The following is a 27,995-nucleotide window of genomic DNA, read 5'->3' on the forward strand; positions in this document are numbered from 1 at the left end:
CCCAACTTGATTTGGCCACTGTGGTGACCCCAAAGGTTGCAAACTCGGGCGCCCTAGCTAAATCATGAGCATGCACTGGGCTACATCTGTGTAAAATTGGGCGCTTTTAGACTTATTTGCTGGAAATGTATATTTTCTCCCCTTAACACATTCCCCGCCATTTAACAATACCTTCGTACTCTCGCCTGCCCCTGTCTCCATAGACTTCCATGTAATTCATAGTGCACGGATCATGCACACCCATGCCTAGATAATGCACCACGTGTGTCCACATTGCTCACAGCTTTCAAACAAAAAAATCCGAATGGAAATCCGTTCAGGCATTCATGAGATAGCAGCCATTATGTTTTCCTAAAATGTAAACAAAGATGGCTGCCATGTTTGAAAGATGGGGTTGCTATGGGGGTTAAACATGAAATTTCGCGATTGCTATCATGCCTACTAAATGTTTTGGGGTCCAAAAATCTTTTTGAAAACATTTTTTTTTTTTTTTTTTTTTTTTTGGGATTATCGGGCCTGGCGGGGAAAGACATTGAAATAATCCCGGGACTATCGGGCCTGGCATGCAAAAGGCCCCCGACTATCTCAGGTTCTGTTCCATTTAGTGGTTCTCAAACATTTTAATTTCAAGGACCCCCATAACTCTGAGTGTACCAATGGAACCAATTGTACCTGAGTTACACACCCGTAAGGGCCATATTTGAAACCTCCTAAAAGAACCATGAGTGTCCCTGAACTGAAGCCCATTTCTTTCCAATATGGAGTGAGTTTAGAGTTTAGAGTTTATTTGTCATTGTAACAATACAGTACAGGTACAGGCACAGTTTCATTGTCAACGATCAACTCATTTCCAAAGTACAGTACACATACAAGCACATTCACAGTACAACGAAATGTATTTGTGCATTTAAGGGTGCACGGCTGCTGCCATGTACGGCGCTGCCACTAGCCCTTTCTTGCTGAAGAGAGTTAGGAGGGGGGGGGGGGGGGTGCAAGCTTTGCGTGTGGGTGAGGGGGGATGGGTTTGCTTGGGCGATAAAAAAAACACTGCTACCATACAAAACCTCCAGTGGGAGGGACTGCCTGGGAGAAGGAAAGAAAAAAGCCCTGACAAACGTTGTGGGGGGGGGGGGGGTGAAGGCGGGTGTATGGTTGTGTGTGTGCGTGCGTGTAAGTCAATTCATGTTTGTGTTAGCGTAAAGTCTGTGTGGAAGCTTCCAGATAGCAGCTAGGTCAAAATGTCTTTTCGCTGGTGTCAGTGCGATAACACAGCATAGCTATGCAGACGTCCTTGGCCCAGCCCCAGCCCGAAAGTCACAACACCAGGTGGAACACCAGGTCACAAGTTGGAGGGTCACTTTTATACCACAATCTTGTTGCTTTTTTGTTGGCTACCAGCAGCACTTTGGAAGGAAGTGTATCTGACTGTAGAACTATATCTTTACAGTATTAGCCCATATACATTTATACCAATACACACACATTATGAATGTCATGTCAAGGTATATGGAACTGGAACTTTAACTTTACATTACAGGGGGAAAAAAGGTAAAAAATAATCAGTATTATCCCCTGGTCTACATGGGGTTACTATAGTCCCTATGGAATCCTCAAGACTGAAATCAGTCCCCAGGACTGAGAACTTTAACCCCTGGGTTACTACAACACTACAGGGGGTCTATCCTACAGCCTCAATATATTGTAACAAACATTGATTACACTAACACAACACTGATGACTGACAGCGCTCTCAAACACACGTCCATGGAGCTATCAATGGAACATATGAAAAACATTGTTTCTCTTATTATAAATTATGAACACTTATTCATTACTTACTAAAAATGATTACAATTAAAAATATATATATAGGCCTATTGATAGAAGCTCTCCCCAGGTTGGCAGAGGGAGAGCAGAGCCCAGGATTACAGCTTAGGCAAATAGCACACTGGGTGGAAAAAAATGGGTTTAGTTTACATATAAATCAAACAAACACACACACAAGCTTCCACCTGTTTATTATTCAGTCAGCAAAGACATGGCATCAGTTATTTTTCTTTCATTTAGATATCAAAAACGTTATTGGCATGGGTAAGGGTTACATACATGAAACATAAAACAAATCATATTCATAACACTGCTTATACAGGGACAAGTGAACAACAAACAATAATGATAGTAATAATGAAAACAAGTGAATGATAACAGTGATATGCAGTAGTCAATGTCTAAATCAGAGTCTATGACATTATAATCAGAGTTCCCAGAAGTTCTTTTTTGATGACATTATGACATACAGTAACCACTTGAACCTCAATCTGGCTAGCCAATAGCCATCGTCAAAGAAAAGGGAACACCCACTCGGGTTGTCCCTCAGTAGCCAGCTACAGACTCTGTCTCGAGAGAATGCTTGAACATTAGCATCCCTCCCTATTCTGGGGTGGGACGGGAACATTTACCAAAAGTAGCCGATCTACAAGCTCACAGCGTGTCACAAATACGTTTTAATAGCAGAATAGCACAAGCTCACAAGCTTTTGCTATTGTGAGCTTGTAGATCTTCTATTTTCAAACAGCCTAGTATGTACTAGGTGGTTAGTGTCAAAGTGTCCTTGAGAAAGCTACGAGATTCTGAACCCCCTAACTGCTCCTGATGAGCAGGTTTCCTTGCATGGTTTCCTCTGCCATTGGTGTATGCATGTGTGTGTGAATGGGTGAATGTAATGTACAATCTCTGTAAAGCGCGTTGGAATAAAGCGCTACGCACCATTTACCATTTATGTATCCGAGTAGTTACACACATTGTGATTTACATAGCTGGTCCCCAGACCCCATGTAGAGACCATCTGGTATTCAGGGCTCTGTACATAAATACATTCACAGCAAAAGGCTTGGACTTGATGCAAAGATGTCATGGTCTCTGATGGGTAGAAACCTCATAATATGCCATGTCCAGGGTTCCCACCCATTTTTACCATTTAATTTCCAAAACTTTTCCAGAATATTTAACCTGATTTCCAGGACTATATAACAATAATTCAGCTCAATAACGAATCGCTTACTCCTATGTGCAATGCCCAAAGACAGGTAGTGTATGCCAGTGGTTCTCAACCTTGACCCCCGAAATAATCATATTTGAACTGGGGACCCCCAGCTAACCCTGATGAGCACTAAGAGCAGAGGAATTTTGTACAACACGATTTTATTGTAAAAATAGCCGATTTACATGCTCGCAACGCGAGTGAGCATGTAGATCGGCTGTTTTCACAATTTCTGCCTCTAATATTTGACAATTTGGCCCATGTTTAATTTGTCATTTCAGAGGTATTAACAAAATCAATAACCAAAGACAATGCAAAGCTATTTTTTCCAGGACCTTCCAGGACCCTTGATAAATTCCAAAACTTTTCCAGTACTGGAAAAATATTTTTCTAATTTCAAAATATTTCCAGGAATTTCATGACCGTGGGAACCCTGCATGTCCAAAACTGTTACTTTTCACTATTCAAATTCAAAAGCATCATTGCTAGTGTGATCACTTCCAATACTCTTTCATCTGAAATCAACGACCTACCCAACATAGAGGAGGCGTGGCAGCGTGACATGCTTCCATTGCAGAAATGCTGGCTTCAATGGAATCTAAACGACTAGAACCAGTCGTGGCGGCGAGTGATGTGTCGTTCATGAGATTCGTTCATAAGAAAGAATCACAAGAAAGAATCGTGAACGAGTCGTTAGTTCACTTAAAATGTTACGTTCACGCTTTAGTTCAACGTAATGCAGCTGTTAAAGCTGTCTGTCTACGTCAGGGGTTCTCAAAGTGGGGCCGTCCAGGGGTGACTGGTGACCCAGAATACTTTGATATTTGGAATTCATCAACATCACTTCATTTTGACAACTTAAGACTCAGTAAAACAGACCCGAGTTGAACTGTGCGATCTTTTTCCGCCTACAGGACACCAAGTCTCTTCACCAGATATAGCAGATCGACAAGCTCACAACGTGACGCGTTGTGAGCTTGTGCTAGAATAGGGATGCTGGGGTTTAAGTGGTTAAACGCCAATTATAAAAGTAATTTTCAACTCTGTCCTATTAAAGAAAAATATATTCTGTCAGGTTTGTCTTGTGTGACATAGACTATATATTTACATATTGGACATAAATGTAAGGTGCTGTAAAGTAACTGTCACTCAGGAGTGCGGTGGAGGAAACAGTTATTAAAGCGTCATTCCCACAAGGCACGATAAAGATAAAGATAACGATAACGATATGTCGGTGTTATCGTTGTGGCGTCGACGCTACCATCCACTTGACTTGAGAAAGACTTTTAAAACGAGATCTTCATCTTTATTGGGCGCGGTGGGAACGACTACGTGTGTCGCGCCAACAGCTTCAGAGGAACCCGGAAGGGGTTGAGGGGCCGTAGCTCCGCCCCCTCCCACTCAGACCGCCCGAAATTGGTGCTCTCCTCTGTCTGCGTGGAGGATGATTGACAGGTCCGGCCGGTGGCGGTGGACATAGATGATGTCACGTCCTGGTCCCGCCCCTGACCGCTGGTAGCTCCGCCTCTCCCGACTCGGTTGCTCGGCGACGGCTCGCCGCTCTTCTCCGGATAGGCGGCGGAGGGATCTGATTGGCTGTCGGGACGGCGTGCGCCACGGCTTGCCGGAGCTGGGTCAGTGGGGGGAGAAAGTACATGAAGTACATTTACTAGAGTACTGTACTTGAGGTACCTTTACTGGCTTGAGTATTTCCCTTCTTTTGATACTTTATGCCTCTACTCCAGGGGTTTTCAAAGTGGGTGACGGGGCACCCTGGGGTGCCGCGAGATCATTTGATAATATTTGAAATTTATTTGGACACTTGAAAAAATATTATTTCGTATAATTTTAAACTTGAAGTACAAAGTTATTTTCAGTCAGTTCTAACCAAAATGGCTATTATCTCAACATTTTCCTGGCAACATAATCACTAAAATATCGTCACTGTCGGTCAGAAACCTTGTATCTCCAAGTTTCAAATGTGTACGTCTTTTGCCCTGCTTCATCATACAAGACCGACGCACAAAACTAGTGAAAACAGCTGATCTACAAGCACACGACGCCTCGCAGTTGTAGAACTGCTGTTTTCACTAGTTTAGTACATTTTATAGATGATAAATACGCAACAGAGTCTTATGCACACCTGATCAAAGCTTAGCGATGGGTGCGTAGGCGGGGGTCAACATCATTTCAAACATGCACAAGAAGTACAGGGCCCGCACACCATCTTCAACTTGCCAAAAAAACTCTCTTTATTTAATGCAACGTTTCGGTCAAAGACCTTCTTCAGGCATCTCATTTCATGCCTGAAGAAGGTCTTTGACCGAAACGTTGCATTAAATAAAGAGAGTTCTTTTGGCAAGTTGAAGATGGTGTGCGGGCCCTGTACTTCTTGTGCATGTTTGAAATAGATGATAAATACAAAACGAACGGTTTTGGACATACATGGTTTCCACCCGACAACGACGATATGCTATAAATATAAGGTGCTGGGAGTGAAACTTATAATGTAGGGGTGCCTCGGATTAAAAAAATATTTATGGGGTGCCCTGAGACAAAAAAGTTTGGGAACCCCAGTCTACTCTACTACATCTCAGAGGCAAATACTGTACTTTTTACTCCACTACCAAGGACGTCTGACGTAAACAGACCGTACTGGATCTACATCATTAATGCAGACTATTTCATTCATTTTCGGTGCAGGCAATCCCAGTAATTTCTCATTCTCTCAGTGAGTACTTTGTTAGCTCACAGCACAGTGTTGTGAGCATTGGAGAAACAGTGAACGTGGGGGCCTTGTGACAATGCATATGATATTTTAAAAGACTAGAGTAATTTACTGGAGTGTGTTCTGGGTCCCCCAGAGGCTGTGGGTGTGTTCTGTGAAGTCCTGGAGCATTCAGCTTTCACTGGGAACGTCGTCGGGTCCAGGCTGGAGCTGGCAGGAGATGACAGGGACTTGTACACCTAGAGGAACACAGAGGAGATGACAGCACCTTTAAAGCAGTGCTTCTCAACATGTGGGTCGGGGTGTCCCCAGATGATTAACTTGAAACATTGTTTTCTCACTCAACAGTAAACAAACCAACATAAGGTTTAAGTGTATAGAGCAGGGGTCTTCAACGTTTTCAGGCCAAGGACCACTTAGTTGAGAGAGAGATGAAGCAGGGACCCCCACAACCTTTTCATAGATTCCATATAGTTTAATTGTTTGACAGCACATCATCAGTGTATTTTGGATTCATGTCAATTTGTGTTTTCAGATATTTAACCACTTGAGCCATCAATACTTAATAATCTTGATCCTTCACTGTACTTAGTCTGCTCTTTTTCCCCCTCTACCCCTTTGCCTAAAATAGCCGATCTACAAGCTCACAACGTCTCGCAGCGCGAGGCGTTGTGAGCTTGTAGATCTGCTATTTTTGGCAAACGTTCTCAGGGGGAAAATTGCGGCCTGAAAAGGTTGATAACTAAGAATTACCCCCAAATCATCGGAAAATGTTGTGCCCAGATTTAGTTTTTCTTTACTAAAGATCCTTTTTTGATAGTTATTTCTCTTTTTTTGCATGAATTAATTAATGTATGTATGTTAAAACAATGTGTGTGTTGCTGAACATGCTGTTGTATGTTCATTATGTTGTCAAACAATGCCCCCTGCTGGGGGTTACTTGTATCGACACCCTCTGTAGAACAACATCATCCACTGCATGTTGGATTTAACTCTGTGTCTTTTCTTCTCTATTCTTCCGTGAGAACTACAAATGTTGGGAGCTTGTAGGAAAGAGAATTCCACCTCTAATCGTGTGAAGTGACAATAAATGTGATGGTGATCCTGTCCAAGCGTTAGATTTGAGACCCGAAAGAGAAATGTAATGTCTCACAAGATCCCAAACTAGTGAAAATCTACAAGCTCACAACACTTTTTTTTAGGGTTAAGCCAGGTTAACATTTTAATTTATTCCTTTGAAAGATGTATGAAAATCTTTTGAAATAAGAAAAAACAAAGAGTTTAATTTCAAGGTCTACTATTTGGTCCCAGATTTGTACACTGAGCTACAGAGTTACTGTACGGGTCCATTTGGTTCCATTTGTTACACTCTCAGAGTTACAGAGTCCATTTTGGTTTTCAACCTGTGGTCCTTGAGGGGGTTCCAGGAGGTCCCCAGCTAAATGATGGAGAGTTGGTTACCAAATGGACCCTTATAGATCTTTAACTCCTGAGAGCGTAAAATAAAACCAAATGGACCCTTATGGGTCTATTTGGATCAGTTGAATCAGTTGACTCGCATTTCTAAACGTCCGTTGTGACGTAGCAAGGTGGTTGCTGATTGGGTGTTGTTCCAACGAATCAGAGTAGGGTTAGGGTAGCTACGTCATCAGCCAGCCAATACAGACTGGTGTATTTGTCCCGCCCCGCACCAGAGCCCAATCCGCTGGAAAGCCACGTGGTGTTGTCAGTTCCAACGAATCAGAGTAGGGTTAGGGTTGATCCACACAACAGACCAATCGGAAGCCGCGGTTTGCTGGAAAGCCGTGTTCCTCCCCTTGAAGATAGGAGAGACAAAACAAATTGCGGAACGGAGCGAACAGACTGGCACCCAGGCTATGTCATTCTATGTTATGAGTTAAAGAAAAAGGACCCCATATGAAACAAGCCCAACAGCTTTTTTGAGGTATCCCTTTAGTTGACCTTGTACCAGTGAACTGTGCCGTCATGAAACTGTAACTTTTCCTATGCAAACCTCTAATAAAGTATTCAATCAATCAATCAATCAATCAATCAAACAAACACACACCTCCATGAAGTGGTGGTGCAGTTCACTGCCATCCAGTAGGTGGAGCTCTTCAGGCAGACTCATCAGTAGGTCCAACACCACCGCACTCTCTGGGTGGAGAAGAAGAAAAACATGGAAAGACAGCAAGGACTTTTAGCATAGATATATGAAAGGGAGACGCCTCCATCGGCTCTGGGGCGTATGCATCACAGGACGGAGGGATGCTGCATCGCTTCCGCGTGCGTCACAGAAACGGTAGTTGGTAGGCCAATCAGAGGCAGGTGGGGGCGGGTCTTTTCGTACGCAGCCTCTAAGAACAGCTGAGCCGTGCAACATCGGAGCTTAACTGGAGCTCAGTTAGTCTGTTCTTGAGAGACTACTATGTCAGTGGTTCTCAAACGTTTTCATGTGAAGGACCCCCAAAATGATATTTATTTGGCCACGGACCCTCATCTCAAAATATTTAGTTCCAGGGACCACCCAGAAGCAAAATTTGAGTTACAAACGTTCGCTTTGAAAATACATATATTCAAAGATTTGCACACATTTTCACGACTTTTTTCAAAAATAGCAGATCTATAAGCTCGCAGCGTGGCACTCGGTGCCGCGCTGTGAGCTTGTATATCTGCTATTTTTCACTGGTTAAAGCATTCAATAATTCTAGGCCTAAATGGAAAAGAAAAGAAAAAAGGGAACGCTTTTGTTCCCGTTACATCCACGCAACCTCAGAAGTTTGGTTCCATTTTACGCACCCCAAGAGTTAAATTATTGTTAACAGTTCTACTGCCATATTTAATATTTATTTATTTGTGCTGGAGCCATCAAAAAGTAGCTTACCTTTGCGATGTTATAGAAAATGATCTATGGATTATTTCCAAACATAATCGTTTTCAATGGACACATACCTGTATATATCTGTGTACTGTAGCCAAACTGACGGCAGGGGGAAGCCTTAGGCAAGGAATGAATGTGAAATGGCCCTCCCTCCCTCTTTCCGTCGTTCAGAGTGTAGAAATGCATTTTCTAGATCAGGTCTACAGAATACAGCCAGGAAGTGATTTGGGACTCCATTGATGTTTACGTGTGGTGGAAATTTGAGAGCAGCGTTACGGGAGCTGCTGCTACTGTACACACCCGCGCGACCCTTCATCAGCTTATAGTGCTCAAACAAGGTAAAAGAACGAGCGTTCGTATTGGCGGCGCCGTCAGAATTGGGACGAGCGTTAAAGCTATACTGTGTAAGTTGCTCAACTTGTGGTCAGTAGCTCTATAGCAAACCTCGGTCGCGTCCGCGTCTTTCGGCCGTTTTTCGGTTCTCACACCCCCGCGTCTGCCTCCACCTCGCCGAGATCTATCTTTTGAGGGGTCCCTGGTTCCTGTGCGTTCAGCCATTCCGGAGATATACACTCCTTCACCATGCTTCACCGTGCACCCGAGTATAGACACACGGAAGACTACAAATATGGCCGCCCTAGCGACCCCACTCCAAGATGCGCTGTGATTGGCCGGCAGTGTATAACCCTCGCTGTGATTGGCCGGTAGTATGATGACGTCATTTTGCCGCGAAATTCTCCCCCCTCACGGCTCATAGAAAACATATAAAGAGAAGGCTTTTGAAGCTGAAAATAACGGAGTGGGGGTTCTAAAACTTTTGCGATTTAACAGTTAGGACCATTTTAAGATTTGTTTTATAAAAAAAGTTACATGGTATAACTTTAACGTTCGAAGCAGTAAAAGAGTTAAACATCTGCATTACTAAATTTACAAGAGGTCTACACAATTAGAGAATGTAGAGGACTTGTTATTTTGATCAAAGTTGTGCCTGTTATCTCTCCTATGGTATCAACATCGATACAACATGGAATTGTGAGAGAGACATAAAGAGGTCTTTCTCACCCATAGCAGTGAGGAAGACAGGGCCTTGCTTCTCTGTGTCGAATCCACTCAGGTAGCGATAGATCTTAGAGAAATCTACATCGTGCCGCCACCGTTCTGGTGGATGGGCGTGGAGAGACGCTGGTGGTCTGACCCGAGGAGTCTGGGACTGAGGACCACCCATAGGAGGAGTCTGGGACTGAGGACCACCCATAGGAGTCTGTGACTGAAGACCACCTATAGGAGTCTGTGACTGAAGACCACCCATAGGAGTCTGTGACTGAAGACCACCCATAGGAGTCTGTGACTGAAGACCACCCATAGGAGGAGTGTGTGCCTGAAGACCACCCATAGGAGGAGTCTGGGACTGAAGACCACCCATAGGAGGAGTGTGTGCCTGAAGACCACCCATAGGAGGAGGCTGGGACTGAAGACTACCCATAGGAGTCTGGGACTGAAGACCACCCATAGGAGGAGGCTGGGACTGAAGACTACCCATAGGAGTCTGGGACTGAAGACCACCCATAGGAGTCTGTGACTGAAGACCACCCATAGGAGGAGGCTGGGACTGAAGACTACCCATAGGAGTCTGGGACTGAAGACCACCCATAGGAGTCTGTGACTGAGGACCACCCATAGGAGGAGTCTGGGACTGAAGACCACCCATAGGAGGAGTCTGTGACTGGGGACAAGCCATAGGTGTCTCTGATATGGTGGCAGAAGGTGTAGGGCTTTGGGAAGTGTCTGATCCAGGGGTCCTCGGTGCACTGCTGTGGGGTCCAGGGGTCCTCGGTGCACTGCTGTGGGGTGTAGGGGTCCTCACTGTACTGCTGTGGGGTCCAGGGGTCCTCACTGTACTGCTGTGGGGTGTAGGGGTCCTCGGTGCACTACTGTGGGGTGTAGGGGTCCTCGGTGCACTGCTGTGGGGTGTAGGGGTCCTCGGTGCACTGCTGTGGGGTGTAGGGGTCCTCACTGTACTGCTGTGGGGTCCAGGGGTCCTCACTGTACTGCTGTGGGGTGTAGGGGTCCTCGGTGCACTGCTGTGGGGTGTAGGGGTCCTCACTGAACACGCCAGGGAAGGGGACACAGGGGACAATTTACCATGTTGTAAGCATTTAGCAGACACTCTTAATCCACAGTGATTTACAATAAGCAAGGACAGCACCAGGTAATACATCAAATGCAAGTCATCTAAAAACATACAGTAGACCAGGGTTCCCCAATTAGTTTTCCCCAAGGGCCGAATTATGTCTCGGGTACCAAGCCGAGGGCCACAACATTGCAGGGGGCAACGGTGGCGTTCCCACTACTCCAGCGACAGTTTTCGTCGTTGTCGGGTGAAAATCTTGTATGTCCAAAACCGTTCGTTTTGAATTTATCATATTAAAAATGATTTAAACTAGCGAAAACAGACGATCTACAAGCACACAAGTGCTTGAAGATCTGCTGTTTTCACTACTTTTGTGCGACGGCCTTGTATGATTTGCGAAAGAACGTACAAATTTGGAGATACGAGATTTCCACCCGACAACGGCGATATACTAGTGTTGTTGCTGCTCTTATACCACCATTATTACTGGGGTTGGTGTGGGCCAGACAGTAGCCCCCCGTGGGCCGCAAATGGCCCGCGGGCCGCCTATTGGGGAACCCTGCAGTAGACCAAGAAGTTCTCAAGTTGAGATGGAAAAATCCATTATTGATAGGATTTTTAAAAGGGGTGTTTGTGTGCGTGCACTTTTTTCCTGTCCTAGCCTCCCCTTTGCCAGCTCCGGACAGCGATTTGATCCAATGAGGAGAACGAACTCCACAAAGAAAGTGCAAATAAGGTGAGGACACAAAGAAACAAACTGTTCAAGAACAATGTAAAACCGATGGTGATAATATGACCTCTGTGGAGTTCTCTCTCCTGATTGGATGAAATTGGTATCCCAAGCTGAAAATGTAATTTTCTGTTTACGAGATCACTGGCAAAGGGAGGCAGGGGCTGTTAAGTCTGACATCATTTTGTAGGCAGAGGATAACTTTTGGGGCCAAAAGGCCCCGGCGCCCGTGAATCTTTTTACTATTTTTTCTTCTCTTTGATGTTGAAAGGAAAGTGGTAGAATTATACTTTAGTCGTTATTTTTGTCTCGGATCTGTTGAAATAGCGAGAGACAGATATTGATAATAAATCTGCTTGGAAGTCTGACTACAAAATGATGTCACGGCTTAAAAGCCCCATACCATGTTTTAACTCTGGCAGTTAACACATTAAGACCTGAAAAATACCTAAAAACTTATATGTATTTGACTGTGGACCCCCCCCCATCTCAAAATATTTTGTTCCAGGGATCCCCGGGGAAGCAAAGATTTTAGTTAAAAATGTTTGCTTTAAAAGAATATATATTCAAAGATTTGCAAAAAACAAATCTCGAGCTTGAAGATCTGCTATTTTTGAAAAGCGAAAGTATAAATAATAATGGTTGAAGTGGTTACGTGACACAGATGCGTCTTGATGGGTCAAAGAGTTCATGAAAACAAGAAAGACACTCACACAACCTTTACTGTAATCAGGGTTCCCACACATTTTTACCAATTAATTTACAAAACTTTTCCAGAATATTTAACCCAATTTCCAGGACTATATAACAAGAATTCAGCTCAATAACAGGTCGCTTACTCTTATGTGCAATGCCCAAAGACAGGTAGTGTATGCCAGTGGTTCTCAATCTTTTCAGGCTAGGAGTTGAGTTTTGTATAACACGGTTTTATTGTGAAAATAGCAGATCTACATGCTCAAAACGCCTTGCGTTGCGAGGCGTTGTGAGCATGTAGATCGGCTATTTTCACAATTTTTGCCTTTTAGACAATTTGGTCAATGTTGAATTTGTCATTTCAGAGGTATTAACAAAATCAATAACCAAAGACAATGCATAGCTATTTTGATCAATTCCAAAACTTCCCAAACTTTTCCAGTACTGGAAAAATATTTTTCTAATTTCAAACTATTTCCAGGAATTTCATGACCGTGGGAACCCTGTGTAATGTAAGTGAATCTTTGACAGCGCAGAAGAAATGTCAACTGACCCTCACCCAGAGAAGGTGTGTCCAGAAGCGTGTGCGTGTCCTAGGATGTGTTACCTGGAGATCCAGCCCTATGGGGCGGGGTTGTCAGGAGGTTGCCGGTTCCACCGCCCGCCAGGCTGTGAGGGTTCCTCTGGGAGACAGGTTCCATGGAGGAGATGGTGAACATCTAGCGAGAGAGAGAAGGAAGACTTTGAGTGAGACCACCTGTCCATAGAAACAGGCAGACACAAACAGACCTGGCTGCCTACAGCAGGGGTTCCCAAACTTTTTTGTCTCAGGCAGGGCACCCCATAAATATTTGTTTTAATCCGAGGCACCCCTACATTATAATTTTCACTCCCAGCACCTTATATTTATAGCATATCGTCGTTGTCGGATGGAAACCTTGTATGTCCAAAACCGTTCGTTTTGTATTTATCATCTATAAAATGTTCTAAACTAGTGAAAACAGCAGATCTACAAGCACACAACGTGTGCTTGTAGATCTGCTGTTTTCACAACTGTTGTGCGACAGCCTTGTATTATGAAGCAGGGCTTTACTTTGCGAAGAAACGTACAAATTTGAAACTTGGAGATACAAGGTTTCTTCCCGACAGTGATGATATTTACACCCCTGTATTATGTTGATGTGCCCATGGATTCTTGGGACATGATAAGTGTGCCCATGCAGAAAAAAAGGTTGAGAAACACAGATTTAGTGTGGTGTTTACGGGAGTCTCTCTCCATTCCGACATGTGGCCACTCCGAAATTGACTTCTAATTGTCGGAGTGGCGACACTCCCATAGGGGTTAAGTTTAGGGTTAGGGTTAGAGATAGGGTTAGTGTCGGAATGGAGACATGTCGGAAAGGAGACATGTCGGAGTGGCGGGATGTAACCGGTGTTTACCTGGGAGAAGGCAGTAAGGATGGGTTCCTCCAGGGTTCCACTCACGCGGGAGGCCTGCTCCAGCCACAGCTCTATGGGTCTGCTCATCCTCTGCTGCTCTCGGCTCTGGCTCCGCAGACTGTGGTGCGTGTGGCTCAGCAGCCTGGTCTGAAGAGCTTCCACCATGGAATGAATCTATAAAAACATTATCGTTATTTAAGTCGTTACTCGCTATGTTTAGTCCGGGACAGTTGTTGTTTTTGACAGCAAATTTTGATTTAGTTTTAGTCATAGTCTTTTGAATAAAATGTCATTTAGTTTTAGTCATAATTTAGTCACCTGAAAAGTATTAGTTTTAGTCTAATTTACACTAAAATGTATTTTGGCAGGCCTTGATGGTATCGTAATGACTCATTTTACACTTGGTTGTGTGCTGAAAATAGCAGATCTACAAGCTCACAACGCGTCGCGCTGCGACGTGTGTATCAGGGAGAGTGAACTAAGGAGCAAGGGACCCTGGTTACCGTTTTCCCCGATACAAAAAAAGGTGAACAGTGTCCCGAGAGGGGCAAGGTTGTTGGGCAGGTATTTACCTCAGTAACAGGTTTACTGGGCAGGTGTGTCTGCAGAGCGGTGTAGTCCAGGGCGGCGGCTCCCTCGGTGATGGTGCTGCCCTGGGCTTTGAGTCCCTTCAGCAGACTCTGCCTGTGGCCAACCTTCCAGCCACACACCAGCTTCCTCTTGTGCCTGAGGTCCTGCTGCCGCAGCGGCGCTTCGATGCCGGCCTTGGCGGCACGGCTGAATCGGTTCGGTTTGGACCGTGGGCGAGTGGGCGGCTTCATCGCGGAGCTGGTGGCTTTGTAGTGTGTCTGTCGGCGGTGCAAAAAAGTACATGGCATGTTTTAATGAACCCATTAAGAACTGGAATAATTTTATACTTTAGCTATTGAAAAATATCAGATATACAAGCTCACAGCGTGGCACAGAGTGCCGCGCTGCGACGCTGCATATCTACTATTTTTGAAAAATCATGAATCTTTGAATAAATATTTTTCAAAGCAAACTTTTGTAACTCAAAGCAAGCTCACAACGCTTGTTATATTCTGCAAAGTAACAAGTACCTAAAGTTTTCAAATAATTGAAGTGAGTAATTAAGTGCAATATTTTGATCTGAGATGTAGTGGAGTAGAAGTAAAAGTATTGGAAATTGAAAATACTCAAGCAAAGTACAAATAACCCAAAAATACTTAATACAGTAATTAAGTAAGTGTATTTACTTGGTTACTTTACACATAACACTGATTGATTGATTGATTGATTAATTCTTTAAAAGTTTGCAAAGGAAAATGTACAATTTCATGACAGTACAGTTCACTGGTACACGGTCAACTAAAAGGAGATCCTAGTAAGCTCAGATTTGACCTGTGAGTTAAATACTCAGCCCAAAATATAGCTGTCATGCATTCATATCCATGTGAACACTAAAATATTATTTTGGGTTAGGGTGTCATCTTTCAATATCGCTCGTTTTCAACAATGACATTTTTAAAATTCACTCATTACATGTCCTCTGTCCTGTAATGAAGACAATGGCTAATGATGTTATCTGGCTATAATAAACTAATATTAGAACACACTTCCAAAAATGTAAAAATGTAATATTGATAATTTAGGGGGAATTAACTTCTCTGCCGGGTTGTGTTAAAATAGCTGTTTCTGAGGATATCACGAAGCCTTGTAAGAAAAACGTAGGCTACTTTTGTATATAGGATAACCTATATAAAGTTGAAAACGGATCAGAAATGACCCTAACACAATGGAAGGGTTAACTGTTCTCCTACGGAGGAAATAACTCATGCTTTATAGAGTTATAAAACATTTAAATATTAAGAGTATACATTCTTACATTGCTAACGGTCGATCCACGATGCTCCAACGTCCTGCTTGTTGCCGGAAGTACGGCGTGCGGCGAGGTCCAAACAACCCTATGGTCCAAAACGCGTGATGCTCAGCTGACTACTAGTGTTTTTGTTTTACTGAGCTATGTATGAACATCACAACGATCGGTCGGTATATTATTGCAGTTAGTTATCGACACATAGTTGGAGACAATATGATCGCAGATATATATATTTTGCGATTCAGCTTCTTGGTTAACTAGCTGACAAGCTAGCCATACTTCAAACATGCTCACTTGTTGTAAGCATGTAGTAGCGGTTACTTTCTTTGTCTCGGTGTTATTGGAACACATTACCGTCACTTTAGCATCCTCACATGTCATTACAGTAGATGTCGGAAGACCACTGAGAGATCTGAAGCACTTCTGGAGAAGCACAGGGTTCTGGTGGGTGTTTGAATGATTGAATCCAGCTAGCAGTGGTGGAAAAGTTGCTCAAAATGTTTTACTCTAGTAAAAGTATCCCCTGTTAATTCAGACATTATAATCATGTTAAAATGCTTTATAATCAAAACTGTCATTATAAGTCACTATAAGTGGTCATTTGTTGCTTGTTATAGACAGTTATAATACTTGATAAGTCATGCTTTATAATGTGTTATGATTATTGTTATAAAACATTGTGAGCTTTAATGAGTTCTATAAGTGGTCATTTGTTGCTTGTTGTTATAGACAGTTATAATACTTGATAAGTCATGCTTTATAATGTGTTATGATTATTGTTATAAAACATTGTGAGCATTAATGAGTTCTTATAGGCTAACTATAATTATACAGTGTTATAAGCAGATTATGATGCATTATACGTATGTTTATGATTATGATGCATTATAGACATAGGATGCATAGCAAGTGTTACCAAAGTATCAATACCGCATGTAGAAATACTCTGACTGTTACAAGTAAAAGTCTAGAATTCAAAATTGACTTGAGTAAAAGTTATTAGTAGCCTACGTATTATTGACATCAAAATGTACTTAAAGTAGCCTACCAAAAGTAAAAGTACTCATTATGTAGCGTCTCATCTCAAGTTTTCAAATGTATATTTTGAAAATAGCAGATCTACAAGCGCACAATGCCTTGCATCGCGACTCATTGTGAGCTTGTAGATCTGCTATTTTTCAAATGGACGAAATGTATAATAGGTTTGAAGTGGTTAATGTATGTTTTGTAATAATCAATCTACAAAGTAACGAAAGTAATAGTAACTAAAGTTTTCAAATAAATGTAGTGGAGTAAAAGTACAATATTTGCCTCTGAGATGTTGTGGAGTAGAAATAAAAGTAGTACGGCAAATTTGAAATACTAGAATACCGGTAAACTAAAAAATACCCCAAATCTGTACTTATTACGTGAGTAAATGTTATTAGCTACTTTACACCACTACCATTCATTGATGTGATGTTACAGCACTTTGTTCCTTCCAGTTCTAGTATTCTTAAACCAAGAACATGTGTCCTTCAGCCCCCCTCTCCCGCACACCCAGGCTCACAGGTTTGATCTGAGCAGAGACCAGGAGCTGAACCTGGCCTATGTGGGTTCAGTTCCCCATGGAGGCATCCAGCAGGTCAGGATTCACTGGATGCTGGAGCTGGTCACCGCACAGTAAGTGCAAGTGGAGCCTCAATAGGGATGGGACGATAAGCGATATTATCGTTTATCGTGATAAAAAACACTCACAATAATCCTATCGTGGAGATTTAATTTATCGTGAAACCGTCCTCTGTCATGCACTGGGTTCAATTCGCCTTTTATTTGCCGAGCTGCATATCCAGTACCACTTAAACCCTATTGGTAAAAGGTACTTATAATATAGGCCTACGTACTTTCACTCTTTTTCAAATGTTGTCTTGTAGATCTGCTATTCTTTTTTGCAAATGTTCTGCCCCAGGATAGTGGATTATGATTATCACGATAATATCGTAAATCGCAATTTCTTTTGTCAAAAAGATTGTGATATGACATTTTCATATCGTCCCATTCCTAAGACTAGATACATTATTTTCTCTTGAAAGAACGTCAAATTTGCTCACTATGACCCCCTTTCTTTTGGTCTTTCTTTCTTTCTTTCTTTCTTTCTTTCTTTCTTTCTTTCTTTCTTTCTTTCTGTGTATTATTATGCATGTCTTTACTTGCTTTTAATAAGTCTGTGCCCTACCTACCTGTAAAATGTAAAAATACAGCAATACTTATTTGCATGCATTATCTGACAGTTAATTTGCAAACATGTTCTACCAGCTGTCACACCTTGTGGCATTTGATTTAGAAGCAAGACATTTGATTGACTACAGCAAGGATCTTTAGGTGTTGCTCTGTTTGTGGACTGTTGTAGAGATGTCGAAGGAAGAGTCCAGTACGATTTCACTAAACTGGATCAGCTCATCGAGCTCCTGTGGATTAATGGCCTATGGCCAGGTACAGTACTGTTCTGACTGGTATGGTCAAAACATTGCATGATTTTCAAGTTTATGCACAGATACATGTATATAAAAATCAACATTATCATAGTTTGATTTTCATTCTTTGCTCTTGTTGTTTTCTTGTCTGTATAACATTGTCTGTGATGATGTTCTATTCAAAAGATGTCTGTACGCCTGTTCATTATTTCTCCAAGTATGTATTTCCAAAACTGGAAAGCAATACAAAGTATTAATCACAAAAGAAAATAATATATACATTTTAAACAATTGCGTTTTTTGGTTCTTTCGTGGTTGAAAATCCTGTAAAAATGTGGTGTTATTTACATATAAAGAGGAGTTGGAAAACACAGCTGTTCCTTGCAAATTAACTACAACGTCCTTCTCTTCATCATGGTGCAGGCTTTGAACTCATGGGCAGCGTCTCCAACTACTTCACCAATTTCGAGTCCAAACAACAGGTGACTGAGTGGAGGAACCTGGTCTACCTCACAGCCAAGAGGTACATTGGTGAGTACAACTGGGAAAAGCGGTTGCACCCCGCCACTCCGACATGTCTCCTTTCCGACATGTCTCCATTCCGACACTAACCCTATCTCTAACCCTTACCCTAAACCTAACCCCTATGGAAGTGTCGCCACTCGGACAATAAGAAGTCAATTTCGGAGTGGCGACATGTCGGAATGGAGAGCGACACCCGGGAAAAGCATGTGCCGTTTGTACATGGCTGCATGTTTTAACTTAAGTAGATAACCACATTAGCCACTTTCACCCTGGCATCCCCATTTTGGGCATGTCAAAAAATGTCAAACTATTTGGAAAATCCTCAAAAATAGCCGACCTGATTTATGTAGATTGAGAGCATATGTACTGTAAAATAAATGATATATTAAGCTGTATTATACAGTATGGAGTCAACCCTGATGATCCATGCACTTCATCAGTGCCTTATGGTGTGAATGTTGTCGGTGGCTTGGTATTTAATAGATTTACTTGATTCTACTTTATAGACCGGTATGGCATGGCAAGTGTCTCTCAGTGGAATTTTGAGACCTGGAACGAGCCCAACAACCATGATTTTGACAACATCACCATGTCAATTCAAGGTAAGCACAGAACTGCAGTCGTGATAAGGCTGTGTTTTTCTGTGAGAAATGACTGCGAAGCAGAAAGCCTGCAACACTGAAATATGAAATAAAAGTATTTTAGGTGCATGGCTCGATAATGAAATGAAAGTGAGCAAATAGCCTATGCAAATGACCTATGAAACACACTCTGCATGATCTGTAGGCTTCTTGAACTACTACGATGCCTGTTCAGAGGGCCTGCGGGCAGCCAACAGTGTCCTGAGGTTTGGGGGTCCAGGAGACTCCTGCCACTCTCCCCCTCACTCACCGTACTGCTGGGCCATGCTCCAACACTGCTACAATGGCACCAACTATTTCACTGCAGAGACGGGCGTCCGCCTTGACTATATCGCCCTGCATAAGAAGGTGAGATTGCCAGTCTTACTGCGCAGGTCTGAGAAATGATTAAACTATTTGTTTGGGAATTATGTAAGCCCAGGATAGAATACGTGAAAAATGTATGTTGCGTTACATACAATTACACAGTTTAGGTACACCTGTTATCATTTATACCAGGGGTCAGCAACCTTTTTGACATGAAGTGCCCATGTTTCCATTTTCTTGATAGTCAGTGTGCCATATCATGCCATTTTGATTGTCCATATACATAACAACCTTTACTTTTTTTCCAGGATATAATGATCAGTAGCAATAACCTGCACCTATCTCCCAGACTCCCTCCCCAGTCAGAGTTAGGAGTTTGAATGAATGTAGAATTTTGTGCAGGATGTAATTTATATATATAGATATAGATATAACTTTAGTTTTTTACAACAAGGGTTCATATTTTAGATTGTAATTGGAGAAAATAAGCCATTTTAGTATTTTGATTTCAGTGGTTGGGGGCATGCGTACAAGTGGCTAAATATGTATTTTTAGACACTGTCTAAGTGTCTATAAGCTGACAATTTCTTTGTTACTATTTGCACCAGCCCCCATAAGTCACATCTGCCCCTGAAAGATTGCGGTGCATCTTGGGAATGGGCTTATTGTGTCTAGAAATACATATTTAGCCACTTGCATGCATGCATGCAAATCAAAATAATTAAAATCACTAAAATGCTAGAAAGAAGTAAATGAAAACATTTTAACACTCATCCTTTCTTTTCTCTAATGACTATCTAAAATATGAACCCTTGTTGTAAAAAAACAAAGTTGTCCTCTTAACTAACTAAACAATTTTTTTGAATATTCAATGAATAAATAAAACCCCCCACATTTATGCCAGTGTGCCAGTGATCACCCTCCCCTGTGCCAATGTTGGCAGCCGTACCTAAGGTTGCCTACCCCTGATTTATACCATGATGTGTTGTGTACAACCTTGCTTGTCTTCCAGGGAGGTGGATACTCTTTGCCGATCCTGCAGCAGGAACTGCAGACAGTGAGTGAAATCCAGGAGCGATTCCCTCTCTTCCGGAGCCTCCCTGTTTACAATGACGAGGCGGACCCACTGGTGGGCTGGTCCAGACCTCAGACCTGGAGAGCTGATGTCACATATGCAGCCATGGTGGTCAAAGTAAGGTTCAGCAATGGTACAAATGAACGTGTGATACTGTTGGATAGAGAAGATTATGCTGCTGATATGTTACGTGCAATATTAATAGAACGGGTACACATTATTGTGTATCATTATTTTATGCTTTAACTATTGAAAAATAGCAGATATACAAGCTCACAGCACGGCACCGAGTGCCGTGCTGCGAGCTTGTAGATCTGCTATTTTTGAAAAATCGTGAAAATTAGAATTTTGACCAGATTCTATAAGTGTCTTTTGAATCCTTCTAAGATTTTTTGAAAAACCTATGTTTCTATGTCAGCAATCTGGCTTAGCCATCGTCAAAGAAAAGGTCCTTTTCACTTAAATGGAGCTCACTTAGTCTGTTCTTGAGAGACTACTATATCAATGGTTCTCAAACCTTTTCATGTGAAGGACCCCCAAAATGATATTTATTTGGCCACGGACCCGCATCTCAAAATATTTAGTTCCAGGGAGGGACCACCCAGAAGCAAAATTTGAGTTACAAACGTTCGCTTTGAAAATACATTCATTTTCACGACTTTTCAAAAATAGCAGATCTACAAGCTCGCAGAGCAGCACTCGGTCTGCTATTTTTCAATAGTTAAAACAGTCAATAATCCTAGGCCTAAATGGGTTAAGTACCAGCTCTTATGCCTTAACTTTAAGGCCTGTCCATACTGTCTCCGACCACCAAACCTTTCGTCGGAAAGGTCCTGTTCAACTATAAAATGATGTCACTCGCATCTTCCGAAAAGGATTACCCCGAAGAGAGTTCGGAAAGCTGCACGTCGGAAAGTCGGAATTCTCAGACGAAAGGTTTGGTGGTCGGAGACAGTATGGACAGGCCTTTAAGTTAAGGCATAAGAGCTGGTACTTAAGACAATCAAAATACAGCCCTGCAGTGTCCTTTCCAGATCGGTGCTTTCTTATTAGTTAACAAAGGGATCTATTTATCTCTTATTTTCTATTAATAGAACATGTGATCTTTTCCAAGGGTAAGTGTAATAGAGACAGCTCTTTTAACCAGGTCGTTTGCCAATACTTAATCTGATCTTTCCTTGATGATGCTATCATCCATTTTGGCTACATACAGTAGATCTGAATACAATTGATTTACTTATATTTTGTTTTTTTGAACAGAAAAAAAAAACATGGGCTATATAATAATCATTATATAATTTATTTAATCCCTTCCTTTTTTTGTTTTTAAGAAAATCTTTTTACATTTCCAAATGTAAAAAGATATGTTTTTAAAGCCATTTGTATTATCTTAGCTCTGGTGAGTATATTCGTAGAATGTGTAGCCCCAATGCATACAACATTTTATGCAGTCAGTGAATCAACTCCCTTACCCTTACCCAGTGGCAGTAAATACCCACTGAGCGACTGAGAGGATATATTGTAATGCTTAACCCAGGCTACATTGGTGCCAGGGCCGCTGGCCACTGTACTTATCCTACAATATAACAAGTACGAGTATATTTCTCTGTCCGAAGGTGATCTCCCAGCACCAGGAGTTGCTGATGGCTGACCGGAACGGCACCGTCAACTACACGCTGCTGAGTAATGACAATGCCTTCCTCAGCTACCACCCCTACCCCTTCAGCCAGCGCACCCTCACTGCACGCTTCCAGGTCAACAACACCCACCCTCCGCATGTTCAGCTGATCAGAAAGCCTGTCCTCACTGCCATGGGCCTGCTGGCTCTGTTAGGTGAGGAGCTTTGAACTCAAATCGAATAGATCAGGGGTTCTCAAACCTTTTAGGCCGTGACCCCCAAAATAAATCAGGGTGGGGGGTCCCCAGTTAAAATATGGTTATTTCGGGGGTCACAGCCTGAAAAGGTTGAGAACCACTGGCATACACCTGTCTTTGGGCATTGCACATAGGAGTAAGCGACTTGTTATTGAGCTGAATTATTGTTATATAGTCCTGGAAATTGGGTTAAATATTCTGGAAAAGTTTTGGAAAAGTTTTGGAAATGAATTGGTAAAAATGTGTGGGAACCCGGTATTTACCTGCCGGGGGCAGATGGGCAAGCCTTAGTGTCAATGCCTGCTACAGTGCTGAAATAAATGATGCACGGCTTACACCCATTGAACCCATAAAACTACTGCTTTTCCCTGTGTGACTCCATATTCCAAAAAGGTGAAACCCAAGTGGTGGCTCAGGTACTGGACTCCAGAGGTGCCAGCAACTGCAGCACAGTGGGAGTTCTGGCCAGCACTCACAGACCTCCTGTACCAGGCACCTCTGACAGCTGGCAGGCGGCTGTGCTGGTGTACAACAGTGATGACAACCACACCTCCACACAGGCTGATGACATCACCATCTCACTGAAAGGACTGACAGGACTAAAGGGTTGGTTTAAGGCAGGGTGTCAAACTCATTTTAGCAGGGTTCCCACGGTCATGAAATTCCTGGAAATATTTTGAAATTAGAAAAATATTTTTCCAGTACTGGAAAAGTTTTGGAATTGATCAAGGGTCCTGGAAGGTCCTGGAAAAATAGCTATGCATTGTCTTTGGTTATTTATTTAGTTAATACCTTTGAAATGACAAATCAAACATTGGCCAAATTGTCAAATATTAGAGGCAGAAATTGTGAAAATAGCAGATCTACATGCTCACAGCGCCTCGCAACGTGAGGCGTTGTGAGCATGTAGATCGGCTATTTTCACACTAGAACATATACAAAATTCCTCAACTCTTAGTGCTCGTCAGGGTGCCGGGCTCCCCAGTTCAAATATGATTATTTCGGGGGTCACGGCCTGAAAAGGTTGAGAACCACTGGCATACACTACCTGTCTTTGGTAAGCGACTTATTGAATTATTGTTATATAGTCCTGGAAATCGGGTTAAATATTCTGTTTTAGGTCTGTGTGCGTGCATTCTCCCTACCAAATATCTTACTCATGTGTTTTAATCTGACGTGAAATGACTGTTTAACAAAGGTTCAAGCTTTAACTGAGTTCAAAGATGAATGAAGATGAATGGTGAATCAAAACACAACCAGCAGATGGGTCTGCAGTGTACTATAGGTCCTCCCATTTGGGTGCAGGAAATTACAATACAACTACACAAATGTCATTCACTGCCAGGTTGTTTAACCTCCAAAGGCCCACAATGCCAAAGTTGAACTTGAAATTTGACCTTAAAAAGATTATAAAAAATAATAATACGAATTTGATGGTCTCAAACATGCCCATGGATGCCATGAAATCACGGAAAAAGAAACGTCCGGTTTCGACATTCCCATGCAAAGCTAGATCGATTTGAATGAAAGCTGTTTTAAAGAAGGTTTACAATTGGAGTGAATGAGAGCTCACACACATTGGCTTAGTCAACAGTGCCACCTACTGGTCAAAAATCATAAATCTGTCAAGAATGGCCTGCTGGGCTTACATAAGAAATCTGTCAAGGTACATCCATGGCATGGAATGAATAAACCTATCATTATGTTTATGTTGTCTTTGTCCACTAAGGGCTGGTGTATGTCACATATTACCTGGACAATAACGTAACCAACCCATATCGGCTGTGGCAAAGTATGGGCAGTCCAGACTACCCCTCGGCAGAGCAGTTCAGGCAGCTCAGGAGTGAAGAGGTATTTCTTTTTCCCAAACAAACTATAATGTGTTCAGATAACATCTATATTGATTTAAAAATACGTTTATTATTCTTCATGAAATGAAATGTAATATTCTTTTTTAATATGCCCTGTATTGTTGTGCAGACCTACTAGATATCAGTTTCGCTGAAAGCTCAGTTCAGAAGTCTCTTTATGAGCTTGTAGATCGGCTATTTTCGGTGAATAGATTTGGAATAGAGGGGGGGAAAAGGAGGAGTCCATAATAGAGCCCTGCGAGACCCCAGTCAATGAAGTATATAGCAAGGGTCTTCAACAGGGGGTCCGGGACACCTAGGGGGTCCTCAGAGTTACTACAGGGGGTCCTCCAAATCTTTGTGTGATAGAAAAAAAAATCTCCTTTTTTCTATTAACCACTTGAACCCTAATGTCCATATTGGGAGAACTTTAGCCAAAAAATAGCAGATCTACAAGCTCACAACGCCTCGCAGCGCGAGGCGTTGTGAGCTTGTAGATCGGCTATTTTCAGCAAAGAGTGTGGAGGGGGAAAAGAGCAGCCTAAGTACAGAGTGAAAGATCAGGTTTATAAGTATTGACAGTTCAAGTGGTTGAGTATCCGAAAACACAAATTGTCATTAATCCAAAACACACTCACGATTGCGCTGTCAAACGATGACATTATATGGAATCTATGAAAAGTGTGTGGGGGTCCCTGCTTCATCTCTCTCTCAACTAAGGGGTCCTTGGCCTGAAAACGTCGTTGAAGACCCCTGATGTAGTATATAGGGTTTATTAAGTGGTTAATGTTGTGGTTAGGACCCTCAGGTTGATGGACCCTCACCGGTTCCTGCAGGGGACACTCTGACGCTGAAGGCCAAGCTCCCTGTACCCTCCCTTCTCCTCGTCCATGTGTGTGCTCTGCCCAGGGCCGCACCAGACCAGGTCAGTGCTAGCGTAGCAATCAAGGTTTCTAATTCTATAGATTTACTAACTATGGGGCTTTTAAGCCGTGACATCATTTTGTAGTCAGACCTCCAAGCAGATTTATTATCAATATCTGTCCCTCGCTATTTCAACAGATCCGAGACAAAAATAACGACTAAAGTATCATTCTACCCCTTATCTTTCAACAACAAAGAGATGAAAAATTTGTAAATAGTAAAAAGATTCACGGGCGCTGGGGCCTTTTGGCCCCAAAAGTTCTCCTCTGCCTACAAAATGATGTCAGACTTAACAGCCCCATACCATTTGTGTATCCTGCGACTGGCTGCCATAACAGCAGAATTTCTTCTTTGAACCCATTGAAAACAGGAGAGCAGTTGTGTCATTTTAGATTTTAGCGTTGGCTATTGAAAAATAGCAGATGTACAAGCTCACAGTGCATCACTTTGTGCCGCTCTCCGAGCTTGTACATCTGCTATTTTTGAAAATGTTTAATTAAGGTTTGAGAACTACTGATTTTATTAGGCATTTGTAGAATCCGCTTCAGGTCCTAATGGGGATGATTCAAGTTTGATTTTATTATAATGTTTTCATTTTATTTATTTATTCTTTCATCAGGTTAATGGATTACGCTTCATCAAGATCACCAAGGGCCAAGTGTTGGTTGTCTGGTCAGATCACTGTGTTGATTCCAAGTAGGTGTACAGGATATGCTTGGGGCCTTCTCTTGTGCGCCGCCTTACCCCATAGCCCTAAGCTTTTTTGCAATTTTTTACTATTTTGAAAAACATGTTAAAAGTTTTTAAATAGACGATCTACAAGCTCACAATGTGTCGATGTAGATCGGCTAGTTGAACTATTTTTAAATGTGTTTCATAATAGTGAAATATGTCTAATAAGTTTAGGGAGAAGGGCGCCTTAAGGCGGCGAGCAAGATACCTTAGTGTTTTCACTTCTTTCACTGCATGAAATTCTGTAGGAATGAAAGAATGAGGTGTTGTGTGTAGGGCTGTCACAATTATTGCATAATCGTCTAATCGTGATTATTTGACATAATCGCGATAATTTTTCATAAACGTCATAATCGTTTCCATGTTGAAAAATGTTCATATATTTAAAAAAAAAAGAAAACGCAAAATAGTGGAAATATTTCCACTATCAATCTTCTTTTTTAAGTATTAAGTTGTCAAATATCTCATTAATGTCTTTGTATAGGTTATGTGTCATATCTACCATGTGCAACTTCAAAGCCTAAAAGCCAAACAGAAATGTGATTGTCAACAACAAAAACTCAATTAAATCGTTAATCGCAATTATTTGAGTGACAAATACTCGTCATGTAAAATGACATAATCGTGACAGCCCTAGTTGTGTGCATAAATAAGAATGTCATTTTGCCTTTACAGATGCATCAAGACATTTGAGGTGGAGTTCGCCAAGGATGACAAGGAATACCACAGAATCAACATCCGGAATACCATTTTCACTTCCTATGTCTACTCGCCTGGTAAGAACTATGAATAAACTGTTTAAATATGTGTGTGGGAAAATCGAATGAAAATTGGCATTGACATATAAACAGGGACTAGGGTCACGTCACTTTCAGCTCAATATATGGAGTTTTCTTTCAGGATTCTAAAATTGAAAATCATTTGTGAAACAAAATCAAAGACTGTAATCTTGTTGCCTCTTCAACCTTGGCAAAACTAATTTCCTTACAACTGTAGGAAAACTGATAATTTGATGGAATACTAACGATGTCTTGGCTCTAACCTTACATTTTAATTCTGTTAAGCATCAGTGTGTCGTGTCCCATGTACCTGCTATTACTATACTAATAATTCCTCTGACAAGCCCCTGTTTAGTCTGGGATCACTTCACTTTTCGGGCTTGTAACCGGTCTGGAGCGGAAACCAAAATACGTCATGTTGTAGTACTCAAAGACTACAATTTTGCCGGAACTATCCACCGGAAACAGTATTAACCCAAAATAATTCCCCTGCGCTCAAGGACATACTTTTAGGACCTACCTAATAAACTCCTAGTTTTGCTTTTGAAAAATTTGTTTGGTATATGCATCTTTTAGTCCAACTCGTAGCGACTGAAAAGACTACACTATTGGCTACTCAAGCATTTTGATAGGGATTGGGGAAACAAACGGGGGGAACCAAATCAAAGCGACGCCGCTTCTTCTAGTGGTTTCCGCGTTGGGCGGAAACCAAACGGCCTGTTGTGAACGAACACCAAGCTTTCCCCCCAGAAAGCCTGGTAGGCGAGGTTAGCCCCTGTTGAGAATATAATGCACTGTTATGAGATAATAAACGGCTGTTATGGCTGACATTATTAATAAATGTCTTACTTTGGACATAATGTTGTTAATTCAATCAAATGGAACATCTAAAACAATCTTTATAATGTGTTTTATTTTCTAGTAAACAAGGACGTTGGTGGTATTTATAGGGTTCGAGCTGTGGACTACTGGGGCAGGCCAGGACCCTACTCCCTGGCTGAGAGGTACTTAGAGGACCCTTAGTTGGTGGTGACCAGTTATTGTGGTGGCACCAAAAACCATGCAGTGTGTGCAAGGTCAAGTGCATTTTAAAGTGTTTTATAGTTGTTTTGTACAGTGTAAAAATACATCTTTTGTGATCAGTATTAAAAATCATTGCCTGGATTTGACTGGTACACAGTACTTGATTTGTTTTTTCAAGAACTGTTCAAAAGCGTTGCTTAAAAGGAGAATGTGCCTTTTGATCGTAAGATCTGTATTTGTATACATGTGTACTTTTAACACCAGAGTGAAATGATAAAATATTGCTTAAA

The 27,995-nt window shown here is 42.0% G+C and overlaps 2 protein-coding genes across 3 annotated transcripts; one reads left to right on the forward strand and one right to left on the reverse strand.

Moving 5' to 3' along the window:
* Positions 1 to 2,001: 2,001 nt before the first annotated feature.
* On the reverse strand, positions 2,002 to 15,553 carry LOC308295435 (uncharacterized protein). Its single transcript, XM_080738489.1, has 8 exons — positions 15,529 to 15,553; positions 14,216 to 14,491; positions 13,644 to 13,817; positions 12,811 to 12,922; positions 9,712 to 10,752; positions 7,837 to 7,925; positions 5,881 to 6,007; positions 2,002 to 4,670 (listed from the first exon to the last, which is right to left on the reverse strand). Exons 2-8 carry the CDS (start codon positions 14,462 to 14,464, stop codon positions 4,369 to 4,371), a joined length of 2,094 nt encoding a protein of 697 aa, XP_080594615.1. The 5' UTR covers positions 14,465 to 14,491; positions 15,529 to 15,553; the 3' UTR covers positions 2,002 to 4,368.
* Positions 15,554 to 15,635: 82 nt separating this feature from the next.
* Positions 15,636 to 27,868, forward strand: idua (alpha-L-iduronidase). Of its 2 annotated transcripts, XM_080737992.1 has the most exons (14): positions 15,636 to 15,966; positions 17,044 to 17,184; positions 17,912 to 17,994; positions 18,399 to 18,506; positions 19,007 to 19,102; positions 19,287 to 19,489; positions 20,460 to 20,639; positions 22,139 to 22,355; positions 22,791 to 23,003; positions 24,127 to 24,248; positions 25,047 to 25,172; positions 25,791 to 25,867; positions 26,579 to 26,679; positions 27,605 to 27,868. In XM_080737992.1, exons 1-14 carry the CDS (start codon positions 15,809 to 15,811, stop codon positions 27,703 to 27,705), a joined length of 1,926 nt encoding a protein of 641 aa, XP_080594118.1. In that variant the 5' UTR covers positions 15,636 to 15,808; the 3' UTR covers positions 27,706 to 27,868. The 2 variants fall into 2 exon arrangements, with proteins under 2 accessions (XP_080594118.1, XP_080594119.1); XM_080737993.1 differs by lacking the exons at positions 15,636 to 15,966; positions 17,912 to 17,994 and having other exon boundaries at positions 17,131 to 17,184.
* Positions 27,869 to 27,995: the final 127 nt, after the last annotated feature.

This window comes from Nannobrachium achirus (genome assembly GCF_963921795.1).
Source record: "Nannobrachium achirus genome assembly, chromosome: 12".
Taxonomy (NCBI): Eukaryota; Metazoa; Chordata; class Actinopteri; order Myctophiformes; family Myctophidae; genus Nannobrachium; species Nannobrachium achirus.